The sequence below is a fragment of the Loxodonta africana genome, chromosome 3 (assembly GCF_030014295.1).
Source record: "Loxodonta africana isolate mLoxAfr1 chromosome 3, mLoxAfr1.hap2, whole genome shotgun sequence".
Taxonomy (NCBI): Eukaryota; Metazoa; Chordata; class Mammalia; order Proboscidea; family Elephantidae; genus Loxodonta; species Loxodonta africana.
The window spans coordinates 90,454,496-90,469,439 of NC_087344.1; the positions used below are offsets into that span (position 1 = coordinate 90,454,496).

The 14,944-nt window shown below is 37.1% G+C and overlaps 1 protein-coding gene across 14 annotated transcripts in view; it reads right to left on the bottom strand.

The window, feature by feature from the left end:
• The window catches only part of TUT4 (terminal uridylyl transferase 4), a 173,265-nt gene that overhangs the window by 117,409 nt on the left and 40,912 nt on the right, over nucleotides 1-14,944 (bottom strand). For 12 of the 14 annotated variants that reach the window (XM_064281965.1, XM_064281968.1, XM_010591279.3 and 9 more), the window contains exon 2: nucleotides 5,992-6,870. In XM_064281965.1, the coding sequence (XP_064138035.1) occupies nucleotides 5,992-6,778 (787 nt within the window). In that variant the 5' untranslated portion in view covers nucleotides 6,779-6,870. Of the gene's footprint in view, nucleotides 1-4,722; nucleotides 4,899-5,991; nucleotides 6,871-14,579; nucleotides 14,931-14,944 lie in introns of those variants that run through there. The other 2 variants (XM_064281966.1, XM_064281972.1) reach the window with 2 other exon arrangements.

A 14,944-nucleotide genomic window follows, 5' to 3' on the forward strand; every position in this document is an offset into this window, starting at 1 on the left:
CAGTTGAGCCCATGTGTACAGAACAGAACTGCTCCATAGGGTTTTCAAGTCTGTGATCTTTCAGAAGCAGCTCACCAGGCTTTAATTCCATGGAGCCTCTGGGTGGGTCTGAACAGCCAACAGGTTAACAGTCTAGCACTTAATCATGTGCACCACCCAGGGACTCCAATTCCACCCCTAGGTATATACTCTAATGAAATAAAAACATAAAAATAAAATAAAAACACAAAAACTTTTAAAAATGTTCACAATAGCCAAGAAGTGAAAACAACCCAAATGTCCATCAACTGACAAATGGATAACAAAATGTGGTATCTATACAATGAAATATAACTCAGCAATAAGAAAGAATGATGTATTGATACATATTACAACATGGATGAACCTTGAAAACGTGCTAAAAAAGCCAGACACAAAAGGTCACATGTTGTATGATTCCATCTACATGAAACAGGCAAATCTATAGAGACAGATTATTCAAATGGACAATGAGTAAGAAAGACTGAAGAACTGACACCTTTGAATTATGGTGTCGGTGGGGAATACTGAATATTCCACGGACTGCCAGAAGAACAAACAACTCTGTCTTGAAAGGAGTATAGCCAGGATGCTCCTTAGAAGCAAGGATGGCTGGACTTCGTCTCATGTACTTTGGACATGTTACCAGAAGGGACCAGTCCCTAGAGAAGGACAGTATGTTCGGTAAAGTAGAGGGTCAGCGAAAAAGAAGAAAACCCTCAATGAGATGGACTGACAAGGTGGCTGCAACAACTGGCTCAAAATAAGGATGGCTCAGGACCAGGCAGTGTTTCATTCTGTTGCACACAGGATGGCTATGAGTCAGAACCAACTTGACAGCCCCTAACAACAACAACATAGACAGAAAGTATATCAACAGTTGCCAGAGAGGCTAGGAGGAACGAGTAGTGATTGCAAACAGATAGCGGGGTTTCTTTTCGAGGTGATGAAAACGTTTAGGAATTAGTGGTGATGGTAGCTTAACTCTGTTATTCACACAAATAACACTAAAACCACTTCATTGTCACTCTAAATGAGTGGATTTTATGGCACGTGAATTACATTTCAATAAAACTGTTATTAAAAAATGTGACAGATGTTGCTAAAGACTACAGAGAAAGATTAAAAGGAGAAAAGGAATGGAGAAGTGTTAGAGGTGGATATGAAGGCTGCAAATGTTAGATAAGTGACGCAAGCAAAAGCCTCGATGAAAAGGCAAAAGAGGTGAGAGAGAGCCATATGGATATATGGGGAAGAGTGTTCCAGGCAGATGAAAAAAGCAATTGCAAAGGCCATGATGTAGGTATATGCCTGCACATTTTAGGAACAGCAAGGAGGCAGTGTAACTGCAGCAGAAAGAGAGAAGATGAGAAGTAGATAAATAAGGGAAAAGAAGTATGGGAGTGTCACAGATCACATATGGCCTTACTGGTTATTGTAAGTACACTAGCTTCTACATGGATAATATGGTAAGCCACTAAAACAATTTGAACAGGAGAGACATAATCTGACTCATATTTTAACAGGATCATTCAGAGTGCTATGATCAAACATAATGAGGTATGGTATGTGTAAAAGTAAAGAGATGGATTAGGGCATGCTTGCTATTCAAATGCATGATCCTGACCGACAGCATCACCACCACCTGGGAGTTTGTTACAAATGCAATTTCTCAGATTGTACTCCAGACCTGAATCATAAATCTCTGGTGATTCGTGTATCTACTAACATTTGAGAAGCCCAGAGCTAAAACACTCTCCCCTCAAATATTAATCCAGCTCACACTCTTACCTCTTTCCTCCAAGTCTCTGCTCTCATGTCACCTTCTCAGTGACAATTCATATCTGAAACATTACCACCAGCAACACCAACAGTAACATCATTCCCTATGATCTTTCCTGTTTTATCATCTTCTAACATACCATATATTTTTCTTATTTATTGCGTTTATTGCCTGTCACTTTATATTTGAATATAAACTCCATGAGGACAACGTTGTCTGTTTTGTTTATTGCAGTATTCCTAGAGACTAGATCAGTACCTGGGCACATAGCAGGCACTCAAAAAATATTCAATGAATAAATGGCAAAGGAAAAATGGTACAAATGCTAGGTAGGAGCTAAGGCTGGGTCAAATGGAGAACACTCAGATTAATCACATTTCTATATAATCTATTAAGTTCAAACAGACCAAGATCTAAATGTAAAAATTTTATTCTATTAATTTACAAAGAGGCAATCAAGAAATTCAAATTATTAATTTGAATTTCGTCACATAAAAAAGTGCCAAATCATTATGAATATAACTTTAAGGCAAGTATTATATATATTTAAGAGAATTCTTAAAAATACTAGAAGCACTTATTTACAAAAAAGTTATAGGTCCCCCGCTATCCAAAAGTAGAGCATTCCTATGAAACCTTTCGTAAGCCAAAATGGCATAAAGCAAAAAATTACCATTAATTTACATAGGAAAAATTCCTGAGCGTCCCCACACTCAAAAAAAATCACCTGCCAAATCACACCCAAAAAAACCAAACCCACTGCCATCGAGTTGATTCCAACTCATAGTGACCCTAGAGGACAGAGCAGAACTGCCCCATAGGGTTTCCAAGGAGCGCCTGATGGATTCAAACTGCTGATCTTTTGATGAGCCGCCGTAGTTCTTAACCACAACGCCCCCAGCGTTTCTACTAAATCACACACAAAACCTAAAATAACACTAACATCAATCCACTCAGGCAACAGACCTTCCATCTTATCTACTACTGGATGCCAGCTAAAAGAGACCACTTTGCTACTAGCAGAGCCAACAGTAACTTCAGCAGCTTTCAAGATTCCTTCTCTCTGCGTGTAAATAGTACCAATGGCTGACGCAGGCAAATTCAATGCATGCACAATGTCTTTATTCTGTTCACCACAACTGAAACAATTATGTACAGTTTTACACTAAGGGAGCTCTCTTAAGCTTTTCTGATACCTTAGGACACATCTTGCTAATAGATGTACAAAATAAATCAAGATAAAGCACAGGTGCTCACAGACACAGTTCAAAGTTATGGTGGCTTGATGCTGAGATGCTGAATATAGTTCCCGAGAAGGAGCTTGGTGACATCATTCTCACTGACTGGGGGGTGCAATGCCTCTTTAACAGCTCGCTGCAAAACAAGCGCTAAATGCTATTTCTGCTTTTTGCCTTTTTTCGTAAAAGTGAAAATCCTCTTTGGGTGTCTCCCCGTTATCGAAAACAGGTACTGATTTAGGTCTTTCATAAAAGCAAAGCAGCACAAAAGGAACTTTCGAGAACTGGGGCATACCTGTACTATACTATAAATGATTCTTATGAGTTTGCTAAACTATCGTATTTTTACACAAATAACATATGCCATCTGCACTTGTTTGCTGGCTGTGCCCTCCCCCTACCCCTTTGAGGCACCCTCACAGGCACCACCATGCCTATACTCTTCCACAAGTTGCGATAAAAAACATTAGCATAGCACTTTTAGGAAAATATGCCCCCCCTCAAAGCACAAAAGGCACGCGTTATTTACATAAAATACAGTAAGTTTCCTGAAAGGACCTTTACTTGGTAATGCTTCCTTAAGCTAGCTCAACTTCTATGTTAAGAAACAACACATTATGCTGAGTGAAGTAAGTCAGTGACAAAAGGACAAACACTGAATGATTCCAATTATATATCTAAAATAGGCAAGTGTATAAAGACCAAAGTTAATTAGTGGTTACCAAGAATAGAATGAGCCCTGGTGGCGCAATGGTTAAGGCACCCGGCTGCTAACCAGAAGGTTGGCAGTTCAAACCCACCAGCAGCTCTGCAGGAGAAAAGACCTGGAGGTCTGCTCCTGTAAAGATTACAGCCTAGGAAACCCTATGGGGCAGTTCTCTTCTGTCCTATACGGTCACTATGAGGAGCTGGACATGACTTGACAGCAAACAACCACCAGGGACAGGTGGGAGGAAGGGAAAAAGGAAGACACGATGCTTAGGGGATACTGGGCTTCTGTTAAGGGTGATGGAAAAATTTGGGAATGGTTAATGGTGATGGTTGATTAGCTTAACTAATGTCACTGAACTGTACATGTGAAGATTATAGAAATGGCAAATATTCTGTTACCTATATATTTCTCATAATAAAAAAAAAAAGAACACTGCATTTAGTTGCACTAATAATATATGATGCTAGTTGTCATAGTATGCTAATTACGTGCTAGGTAATACCCTAAACACTCTTACGGATTATTTCACTTAACAACATTTCATAACATAGGCAGTATCATCTCCACTTTTAAAAAGGAAACTTAAAGCATTAAACAGTTTATCTAAGATTACAAAGTTATTAAGTGGGGACGACGGGATTCAAAATCCATGCCACTCCAGAAACCACAACCTTAGCCATCTTACTATGTTACCTCATTTGTTTTGTTGCCTTTAAAAAAAATTTTTTTTAATCATATTTTTCACTAATTCAAGTGCTTCATTAGTCCTTTAATTAAGTGATTTTATATACCAGTATTTTCTAAACTTCAATCATTCATGTACAACCATGTTTAGATTTTTGCCACAGCTAAATATTACTTATCTGAAACTGTCATTAAATTGCCTTACTTTTTTAACTTGGCCTTGTCCTAAGCCATATCTATAAAATCATGGGATTGATATTTCTCTTTTACACATAAAATAAACATACCAGTAAACCAGATGTCGCCAAGCTGATTCCAACTGATAGTGACCCATGTATGTCAGAGTAGAACTGCTTCATAAGGTTTTCAATGGCTGATTTTTCGGAAGTAGATCACCAGGCCTTTCTTCCGAGGTGCCTCTGGGTGGACACTAACCTCCAACCTTTCGGTTAGCAGCTGAGCACATTAACTGTTTGCATCACCCAGGGACTCCCAAAATAAACATACTTCTGTTAAAATAAAAAAGCCTGTTCATATGCCATCATCAGTGTATCACCATAAATGAAAAGAAGCTATTTCTGAACTCTTTACCAAAATTTCTCAAAGTGGTAAAAAAGGAGTTTGGAAATAGCTTCTGTTTATTTCCACATCAAGGTAAGGATTGCGTATTCTAGGTATAAAAAAATAAAAATAAAAAAGATTACCAAGGAAAATTAATTAATTCAAACAAAACCAGGACTAAAGTATACAAAAGACACAGACGATGATTTTAAACAACTCAAATTAAAATCAGGATCCCAAAACAAAATGAATTGTACACTAACAGTTCTCAAGTAATTTCAGCAGTGTTCTAACCCATCTCTGCTTCCAGTTTTGTCTTCTGTCAGGGAATTTACTGTACTGTAGTCAAATGATTTTTCTTACTCTCTATCACAGCCTACAAGACCCTTGATTTTCCGATTCCTATGTGCTTTTCAGTAGCATCTCTTGCCACTCTTCCCTCAACTCCCTATTCAACCTGAGCCTCAGTCAAACTCACAGTCTCACGTTTACCTTACGCATTTTCTCTACCTTAAGTGTAAATCCTACAATTAAATAATGTACTTTCTCAGCTCTAAGTTTTTGTCATTGAACTAAATTGTTACTTTACTTATGTATATCACCCCCTCAGACTAGAAGATTCCTTGAGGTCTGCGCTGTCAGTTTTTTTGTTTTGTTTTTAGTTCTTGTTTTCCACTATAAACACATGCTTGGCATAGAACAGAAACTCAATACATACATGTTTGGCAAATGAATGAGCAATACCTAACTAAAAAAAAGTCCATTTAAAAGCACCTGCACACCTACAAAAAATGAAAAGTTTTTTTTTCTGTTTTTTTCTTTAAGAGCCATATTACTAATACCCTTTTTGTAATTAAAGGAGTTAAAATCAAACTAGGGATAATCTAAAACCCATTACCCAGGGATAATCTACCCAACAACCCAGTGCCGTCGATAGAACATTAATAGAGGAAAATCTCTCTGACAACATCGTTTATGGAAAAAACTCTACTTACTCAAATCATCTGGTATGTCCTCAATTCCTGAAGCACTATCGTCAGAGTCCCCAATATTATCTGCACATGTTTGTCGTTTCTGAGATTTTAGTGAGTCTTTCAGGGCAGATTTTTCCCCCTGTACAACTTCAATATTCACTTTGTTCACAGACGTAATGGGGCCTGGAATTTTTTTTCCAACCTGCTGTAATTCCATCTGTCTCATGTTTTCTTTCAATAGTAAACTAGGCACGTTTTCTGCTTCTGCTGGTGTACTGGGCATCTTTTCTGATTTCATCTGAGAAAGGGGTACTTTCTCTCCTTTTCTCTGGAAACTAAGTGCCTTTTCTGCTGCTGTCTGTAAATCGGGTGCCTTTTCTGCTGTCACGGATGAATTAGGTGACTTTGGTGATTTTTCTGCTTTTGCCTGTAAACTGGGTATTTTTTCCATTTTTGCCTGTGAAGTAGGTGCCTTTTCAGCTTTCACTGGTGAATTAGGTGATTTTTTTGCTTTGCAATGACTTTGATCTCGAAGAACCAATCCCAAATCTTTAGGGCCTGGAACACTGGCAGCATTTGCCTTGCATGATTTAACTTCTGTTTTTTCTATACAAATATCATTTTGCTTACTTTTTTTACTACTATTCCTATTTGAAGAGCTGGTCCCAATTTCTTTTACGGATTTATCATTCCTAGTTTTCAAAGTCTGATTATTTATTACTTTTACTGCTTTGTTTTCTTCACAAATAGCCCAAGCATTCTTCTTTGGTTCATGATTTTCATTTTTAGAGGTCTTAGACTCTTCCATTATTTGAAAACCTGCTTCCTTTTAAATGCGATATTGTAAAAGGCAGATCTCCAGTAGTATGAACTGCTTCCAATCCAGTTTAGGCAAGAAAACTATTGGATAAAAAAGAATATGTTATTTAAATTGCAAAAACCCATTTATAATAAATGGTAAAAGACATAAAAATTAACTTTTAAAATCTGTTCTCAAAATTGAAAAAATAGAAAAAAGTCAAAACCCAGAAAACTGTACGAGGCATTAAAGACCGTTGAGTAAACAACAGCAATATGCTCATCAAGAAGGTTCTAATGTTATTACGGTAATAAGACATAAAAATAAGAGAATTTTAGAGAAATAAAAGATTGTTTTACATTACTCAATGAGAATTCCAACTAAAAGGTAAATAAAATCTACAACTGATATGCCACAATTAACATAAAAGAAAATGGAACAAAGAAATGCATGTCTACATGTGCCACAGAGAATCAGTTTATAGAATCCAAAATAGTAAGATATTGTCCACACGACTTTTCTACAAAATAGTACCTATTTACACCACCACGAACTTACTTCAAACTTTAGTCGCTAAACATGAGGAAACAATGTAAACAAACTTTCTCCACTCCTGAGGTATCATGAGTTTAAGTGAATTCTTCTGAAGGAAATTTTAAAAACCAATAGGAATCCAGAGTTAAAAAGTGGGAATGAGGAAGAACACTAAAATCAATCAGAAGCATTATGCCAAGTGAAATAAGCCAGAAACAAAAGAACAAATATTGTATGATTCTACTTACATGAATTATCTAGAATAGGCAAATCCAGAGGAAAAAAAAGCACATTATAGATTACCAAGATGAGGGAAGGGCAGAGAATGAAGAGTTATTGCTTACTGAGCACAGAGTTTCTATTTGGGGTGATGAAAAATTTTGGAATAACAGTGATGATTGCACTACATTGTGAAAATAATTAATGACGCTGAATTGTACACATAAAAGTGGTTAAAATGGCAGCTTCTGTTATGTATATTTTACCGCAATTTTTAAAAATCCCTCAAAATTAATCAGAGCCCATTTTGTTCTAAAATATAGGAACTATTTTGACAAAAAGGAAACATTAAATTTACCATACAGCACAAGCTCTGAAGATATGAAAGTAGTATCTGGTATAGTATTTCCATATCAAAAGTACTTTTAATACTAAATTTTATGGAAATCAGGACTTTTTACTGTTCACCTTGTACCCATATGCCTTAAATTCAGATCTATGCCTCTAAGATTAACAAAATGGATAATAATTAAGAGTCCTGCCAGCAAACTATAAAGAATTTAAATGTAGCAGCTTTGAATTTTACTTGGTTAATTTACTAAATTAAAAATTTAGACAATTATGCACCTCTAATCATTTAACTATAAATCATATAAACACAAAAATATCACTTAAAATAAGAAGCTCAGAAGACAGCCACTTACTCCCAATTATGTGTTTATGTAAGAGTATATTAAGAAAAAATGAAAAACTAAGCAATAAATTAAACTTACCTAGCTATGTATCCACTAAAACATCTTACTCAACTTGGACCCTGCTTTTATAATTTCTTTTGGAATGACAGTGACGATTGCACTACATTGTAAATATAATTAATGACACTGAATTGCTGGTAGGAATGCAAAATGGTACAGCTGTTGTGGAAAACATTTTGGTGATTCCTCAAAAGGTTAAGCATGGAACTACCATATGATCCAGCAATCCCAATTCTAAGTATAAACCCAAAACAAATGAAAGTGGAAACACAAACAGAAACCTGTATACCAATGTTCATCTAAGACACAACTATTGGTCTCTACTCGTCTGGAGCAGAAGAGAATAAAGGAAACCAAAGACATAAGAAACTAGTCCACAGGACTAATAGCCCACATGAACCATAGCCTCTTCTAGCCTGACACCAAAAGAACTAGATGGTGCTCGGCTACCACCACAGACCGTTCTAACCAGAAACACAACAGAAAGTTCCAGAAAGACTGGGAGAAAAATGTAGAACAAAACTCAAATTCCTAAAACAAGGCCAGACTTACTGGACAGAGATTAAAGAAACCCCCGAGACTACTGCCCTAAGATACCCTTTGAACTTGGAACTGAAGCCACTCCCAGAAGTCACCTTTTAGCCAAATATTAGATTGGCTTTTAACATAAAATCACCCATGAGGAACATGCTCCCTTAAACAATCAACTATATGAGACCAAACAGTCAATATTTACCCAAAAGCAAAGAGAGACGGCAAGGAGGAACAGGGAAACAGAACAATTGTAACCAATGTCATAGAACAATTTATATAAAAATTGTTAAATGGGAACCTAATTTGCTGTATAAACTTTCACTTAAAACACAATAAAATATTTTTTTAAATAAATAAAAGACATAAATAGATACATAACATAAATCGATAAATAACCAAGCACTTAACCATTTGTGCCACCCAGGGACTCCCCTATAATGTCTTATTGATCCCTCCACCAAAAAAAAAGTTAAGTGTGGTAATTTTATACCAAAATTGCTATTTTTAATTTTTTAAGCTATCGACAATACATACATTGCCAAAAAAATTACAATTGCTAGAAATAAAATTCTAAGGTTCACTGCTTCCCAGTTGCACACTCATAGCAAAATTGATTGAAGCAAATAATGTCAGACCTGCTTTCTAGTTCCTGGTTATATTTTCAGAACATGCTAAATGGGTATTAAATGTCTTAAATAGCTAGTAGTATACTTATTAATTATTAAGAAAATACACGGAATTTAAAATAAATTTTTAAAAGATGACTGTATGAACTTTATAGAAAACAATAGAATTTAGAACATATTCAATTTCGTTTTTAAGTAAGCTATTAAGACATGAGTCCATTACTTACTTCTGGGCCTAATACCAAAAAAACCAAACCCAGTGCCATCGAGTCGATTCCAACTCATAGCTACTCTACAGCTATGAGTCAGAATCAACTGGACAGCACTGGGTTTCTAGGCCTAATATCTTGCTTAAATCCTTACAATGCTTGGCACAATGCTAGGTACTTAGTATAAGTTTAAAATCACTAGCAAATTGTATGACCCCACCAATACGAAATACTTGGAATAGGCAAATTCATAGAGACAAAAGTTTATTAGTGATTACCAGTGGCTGGGGGAAGGGGAAAATGGAGAGTTATGACTTAAGGGGTACTGAGTTTCTGTTTAAAAGAAAAGTTTCTGTTTAGAGGGATGAAAAATATTTGAAAAGAGATAATGGTGACAGTTGTACAATCGTGAATGGAATTGATGTCAATGACTTTTACACTTAAAAATGGTTAACAATGGCAAATTTTTTGTTACATTTTACTATAATAAAATTATTTTTTAAAAAAGTACTAGTCCAGACTGATGTCTTCATATCCCTCTTTCTTGCTGCAAATTAAAGTCTTTAGCAGAAATAAGAATTGTTTCAAAAGGTTTAATAATTTTTATTGTGCTTTAAGTGAAAGTTTACAAGTCAGTCTCTCACATAAAAACTTACATACACCTTGCTACATACTCCCAATTACTCTCTCCCTAATGAGAGAGCCCACTCTCTCCCTCCACTCTCTCTTTTCGTGTCCATTTCGCCAGCTTCTAACCCCCTCTACCCTCTCCCCTACCCTCCATGCAGGAGATGCCAACATAGTCTCAAGTGTCCACCTGATCCAAGAAGCTCACTCCTCACCAGCATCCCTGTCCAACCCATTGTCCAGTCCAATCCATGTCTAAGAGTTGCCTTCAGGATTGATTCCTGTCCTGGGCCAACAGAAGGTCTGGGGGCCATGACCACCGGGGTTCTTCCAGTCTCAGTCAGACCATTAAGTCTAATGTTTTTATGAGAATTTGGGGTCTGCATCCCAGTGCTCTCCTGCTCCCTTAGGGGTTCTCTGTTGTGTTCCCTGTCAGGGCAGTCATCGATTGTAGCCGGGCACCATCTAGGTCCCCTGGTCTCAGGACAATGTAGTCTCTGGTTCACGTGGCCCCTTCTGTCTCTTAGGCTCATAATTACCTTGTGTCCTTGGTGTTCTTCATTCTCTTTTGATCCAGGTGGGTTGAGACCAACTGATGCATCTTAGATGGATGCTTGCTAGCGTTTAAGACCCCAGACGCCACTCTTCAAAGTGGGATGCAGAATGTTTTCTCAACAGATCTTATCATGCCAATTGACCTAGATGTCCCCTGAAATCATGGTCCCCAGACCCCTGCCCCTGCTACACTGGCCTTCGCAGCATTCAGTTTATTCAGGAAACTTCTCTGCTTTTGGTTTAGTCCAGCTGTGCTGACCTCTCCTGTATTGTGTGTTGTCTTTCCCTTCACCTAAAGTACCTCCTATCTACTATCTAATTAGTAAATACCCCTCTCCCACCCTCCCTCCCTCCTCTCGTAACCACAATCAAAAGAAGTTGTTGATGCCTTTCATAATTAGCCATTGTTCCATTAGCAGACTGACCACAATATCTGGTGCTTAAGACTTAAAAAAGGACATACCACCTTAGAAAGTTTAGCTAAAATGGTTGTTGCACAGTTTATGAAGAAGCTAATCACAGAAATAGCTACTGCTCAAGTAACCCTTCATGGGACAAACAGGGAAACTATTCTAAGACATAAGTACAAAAACTTATCAGAAGCTTCTACTGCTAGTAGCAAATCTTGAACTTCAGCCTAGGCCTCCAACCACTGAGGACCACTAGCTGCTGAGTGTCCCTGAACAAGAAGCCAATGAATTCCTCTGAGTCAGAGATTTCTAACTCTAAAATTAGTGCTTGAACCAGATTATCTTTAGTCTACTCCAACTAAAAAAAATTATGATTCTATGCAAATTCTGAAACACAGTGATGTTAATATTGTATCGGTTCTGATAACTTTACAAGTTATAAAAAATTACCAGGAACCTCTCAGGCTCAATAGAGACACAGCATTAATAGACAATTCTCTCCAAAGGAAGAAAGCTTGCCAAGAATAAGGGGTCCAAGTAAACATGCGATCCAGAGACTGAATTTAACTATACATGGTATGAAGCTCAATAAATGAATTCTGAACAAATACTTTATTTAACATTTTGAAAGTCATTAAAATGCTTAATAGTTATATAATCTGGCATTTGCAACTGGTTATTTTGAACACTGAAATACTAGTAATAATAAACCAAACTTAAAACCTTCAAACTGATTTACCTCTAAGGCAAAAAACAAAAACCAAACCAGTTGCTGCTGAGTCAATTCTGACTCATGGTGACCCCATGTATATCAAGAGTAGAACTGCGCTCCATAAGGTTTTTCAGTGGTTGATTTTTTAGAAGTAGATTGCCAGGCCTTTCCACTGAGACATCTCTGGGCGGACTCAAACTGCCAACCCTTCGGTTAGCAGCTTAGCACATTAGCCATGTGTACCACCCAGCAACTCCTGTAGTGTTTCTCAAATGTTAGCATTCATTACATCACCTGAAGGGTCTCATTCTTAGAGTTTCTAATTCAGTAGGTCTGAGACGGGGCCTGAGAATTTGCATTTCTAACAGGTTCCCAGGTGATGTTAAGGCTGGCCTGGGGACCACATTTGAAGAACCACTGTTCTAGCGAGTGGTCCTAGTAGTAGAGGTAAAGGGGAACTGTACACTTCTCTACTGGTTAAACAATATTACAATTACTGAAGAATTTGATTAATGTCAGCCTCCTCACTAGACTATACTCCGTGAGTTAAGAAACCATTTCTGATTCTGCTTACAATTATAGCTTCAATCCCTACCACAGTGCCTACTACAAAATAGACAATAAATTTATTAAATAAAAAATTAGCTTAAATTATGTTCAATTGTTCACACTTTAAAAACCAAATTTAAGTAACTCAAAAGATATTTAATCACACCAACTTTGTTGCCTATAAGAGAACTAGAGACTATCTCTTCCAGAAAGCCTTCCCTAATCCACCCTCATCTTTCTACCAAGGCTAAGCTAAGTGTGCCTTTCTCTGAACTTTCATCTTACCTTTCTTCTATCACTTAGTACTTAAAAACTTTTTAGGTATTTACTTTCTATATGGACTGCAGGTTTGTTTTTGTTTGTCAATTTGCTTTTTATCAATTACATTTATACAGCTGAAAATGTCAACAGTACAACAAGATAAGACAGTAGTCTCCTGCCAACTCCTAATTTCTCTCCTCAGAAGTATACCTAGAACCCTTGTAGCTGTTTCTTATGGGATTTATCTCCATATTTCTAAATTGTTTAAGCAAATACTTTGTTTTACCTTTAGGTATTATCTACTGACTTTGGAAAATATGGATTTGGCTCTCACAAACACACTTTACAGAGACAGAAAGAATTACATGCACACATTATTTCCTCACTGAAACCCCATTCTCTAAGGATTATAATGATTATGTAAACATTACTCACAGCAGAGCCACATATTATACTACAGCACAGACTGCTAGCTTTCCATCAAAATTTATTTTCTCCTTTTTCCTAGGCACATGACTACAGTACATTTCCCAGCCTTCCCTGAAGTTAAGCTAATCAAGTTCTTGCTCTTTTTTCCCTTCTCACTGGATAAAATCCTGAACAACTCAGCTTCAACCATTCAGCCAACAATTATGCTCTAATCCAGACCAGTGAATCTCAACTTTTGTGCCTAAGAATCACCTAGGGATTTTGTTAAAATGCAAACTCTGATTCAGCAGGTTTGGAATATGGCCTTACATTTCACAATACCTGGTCATACTTTTGTCTGGATAACATAATCAAAGGAATTTGGGCCCTTGAATGACCACATGGAATAAACCATTTATCTGGATCTGGTGACTACACATCTAGCAACTATTACATGAAAGAGAAATAAAACTCTTCTTTTTTTTTGTTGTTTTGTATTACTGGGTCTCTTTGTCACAGCTGCCTAGTTTTGTTTGTTTTTTTTCCTTTAAAGAATATATATACTATGATCACTTTGTCTTTTGAAGTAATTTTCCATCTTCCCTGTAATAAGTTACTGTTTTGTTTTTCTTCAGATTTTTTTATACGCCTAACAGTGTTTTATTGAGTACACAAGGCGTTCGACTGTCTGGATCAAAACAAATTATGGATAACAGTACAGAGAATGGGAATTCTAGAACACATCACTGCATTCCTGATAAACTGGTACACAGATCAAGAGACAGTCATTCGAACAGAACAAGCAGATACTGCACAGCTTAAAATCAGGACAGGTGTGTGCCAGGGTCGTATCCTTTCACTATACTTACTCAATCTGTATACTGAACAAATAATCTGAGAAGCTGGACTATATGAAGAAGAACGTGACATGAGGACTGGAGACGATTCATTAATAACCTGCAATATGCAGATGACACAACCCTGCTTGCTGAAAGTGAAGAGGACTTGAAGCACTTACTGATGAAGATCAAAGACTGCAGTCTTCAATATGGGTTATATCTCAACATAAAGAAAACAAAAATCCTCACAACTGGACCAAAAAGCCGCTTCATGATAAACAGAGAAAAGATTAAAGCTGTCAAGGATTTTATTTTACTTGAATCCACAATCAACACCCATGCAAGCAGAAGTCAAAAAATCAAATGACGTATTGCATCGGGTAAATCTACAGAAAACCTCCTTAAAGTGTTAAAAAGCAAAGATGTCACTCTGAGGACTAAGGTGCGCCTGACCTACACCATGGTAATTTCAATCGTTTTATATATTTGCAAAAGCTGGACAATGAAAAAGGAAGACCAAAGAAGAACTGTTGCATTTTAATTATGGTGTTGGTGAAGAATACAGAACATACCACGGATTGCCAGAAAGATGATCAACTCTGTCTTGGAAGGAGTACAGCCAGAATGCTCCTTAGAAGCGAAGGTGGCAAGACTTCATCTCCTGTACTTTGGACATGTTATCAGGAGGGACCAGTCCCTGAAGAAGGACATCATGCTTGGTAAAGTAGAGGGTCAGTGAAAAAGAGGAAGATCCTTAACAAGTTGGACTGACAGTGGCTGCAACAATGGGCTCAAACATAGCAATGATTTTGAGATGCTGCAGGACAAGGCAGCACTTCGTTCTGTTGTACATGGGGTCACTATGAATTGGAACTGACTCAACGGCACCTAACAAATCAGTAATTCAGGAGTCCCTGGGTGCAAATGATTAAGCAAT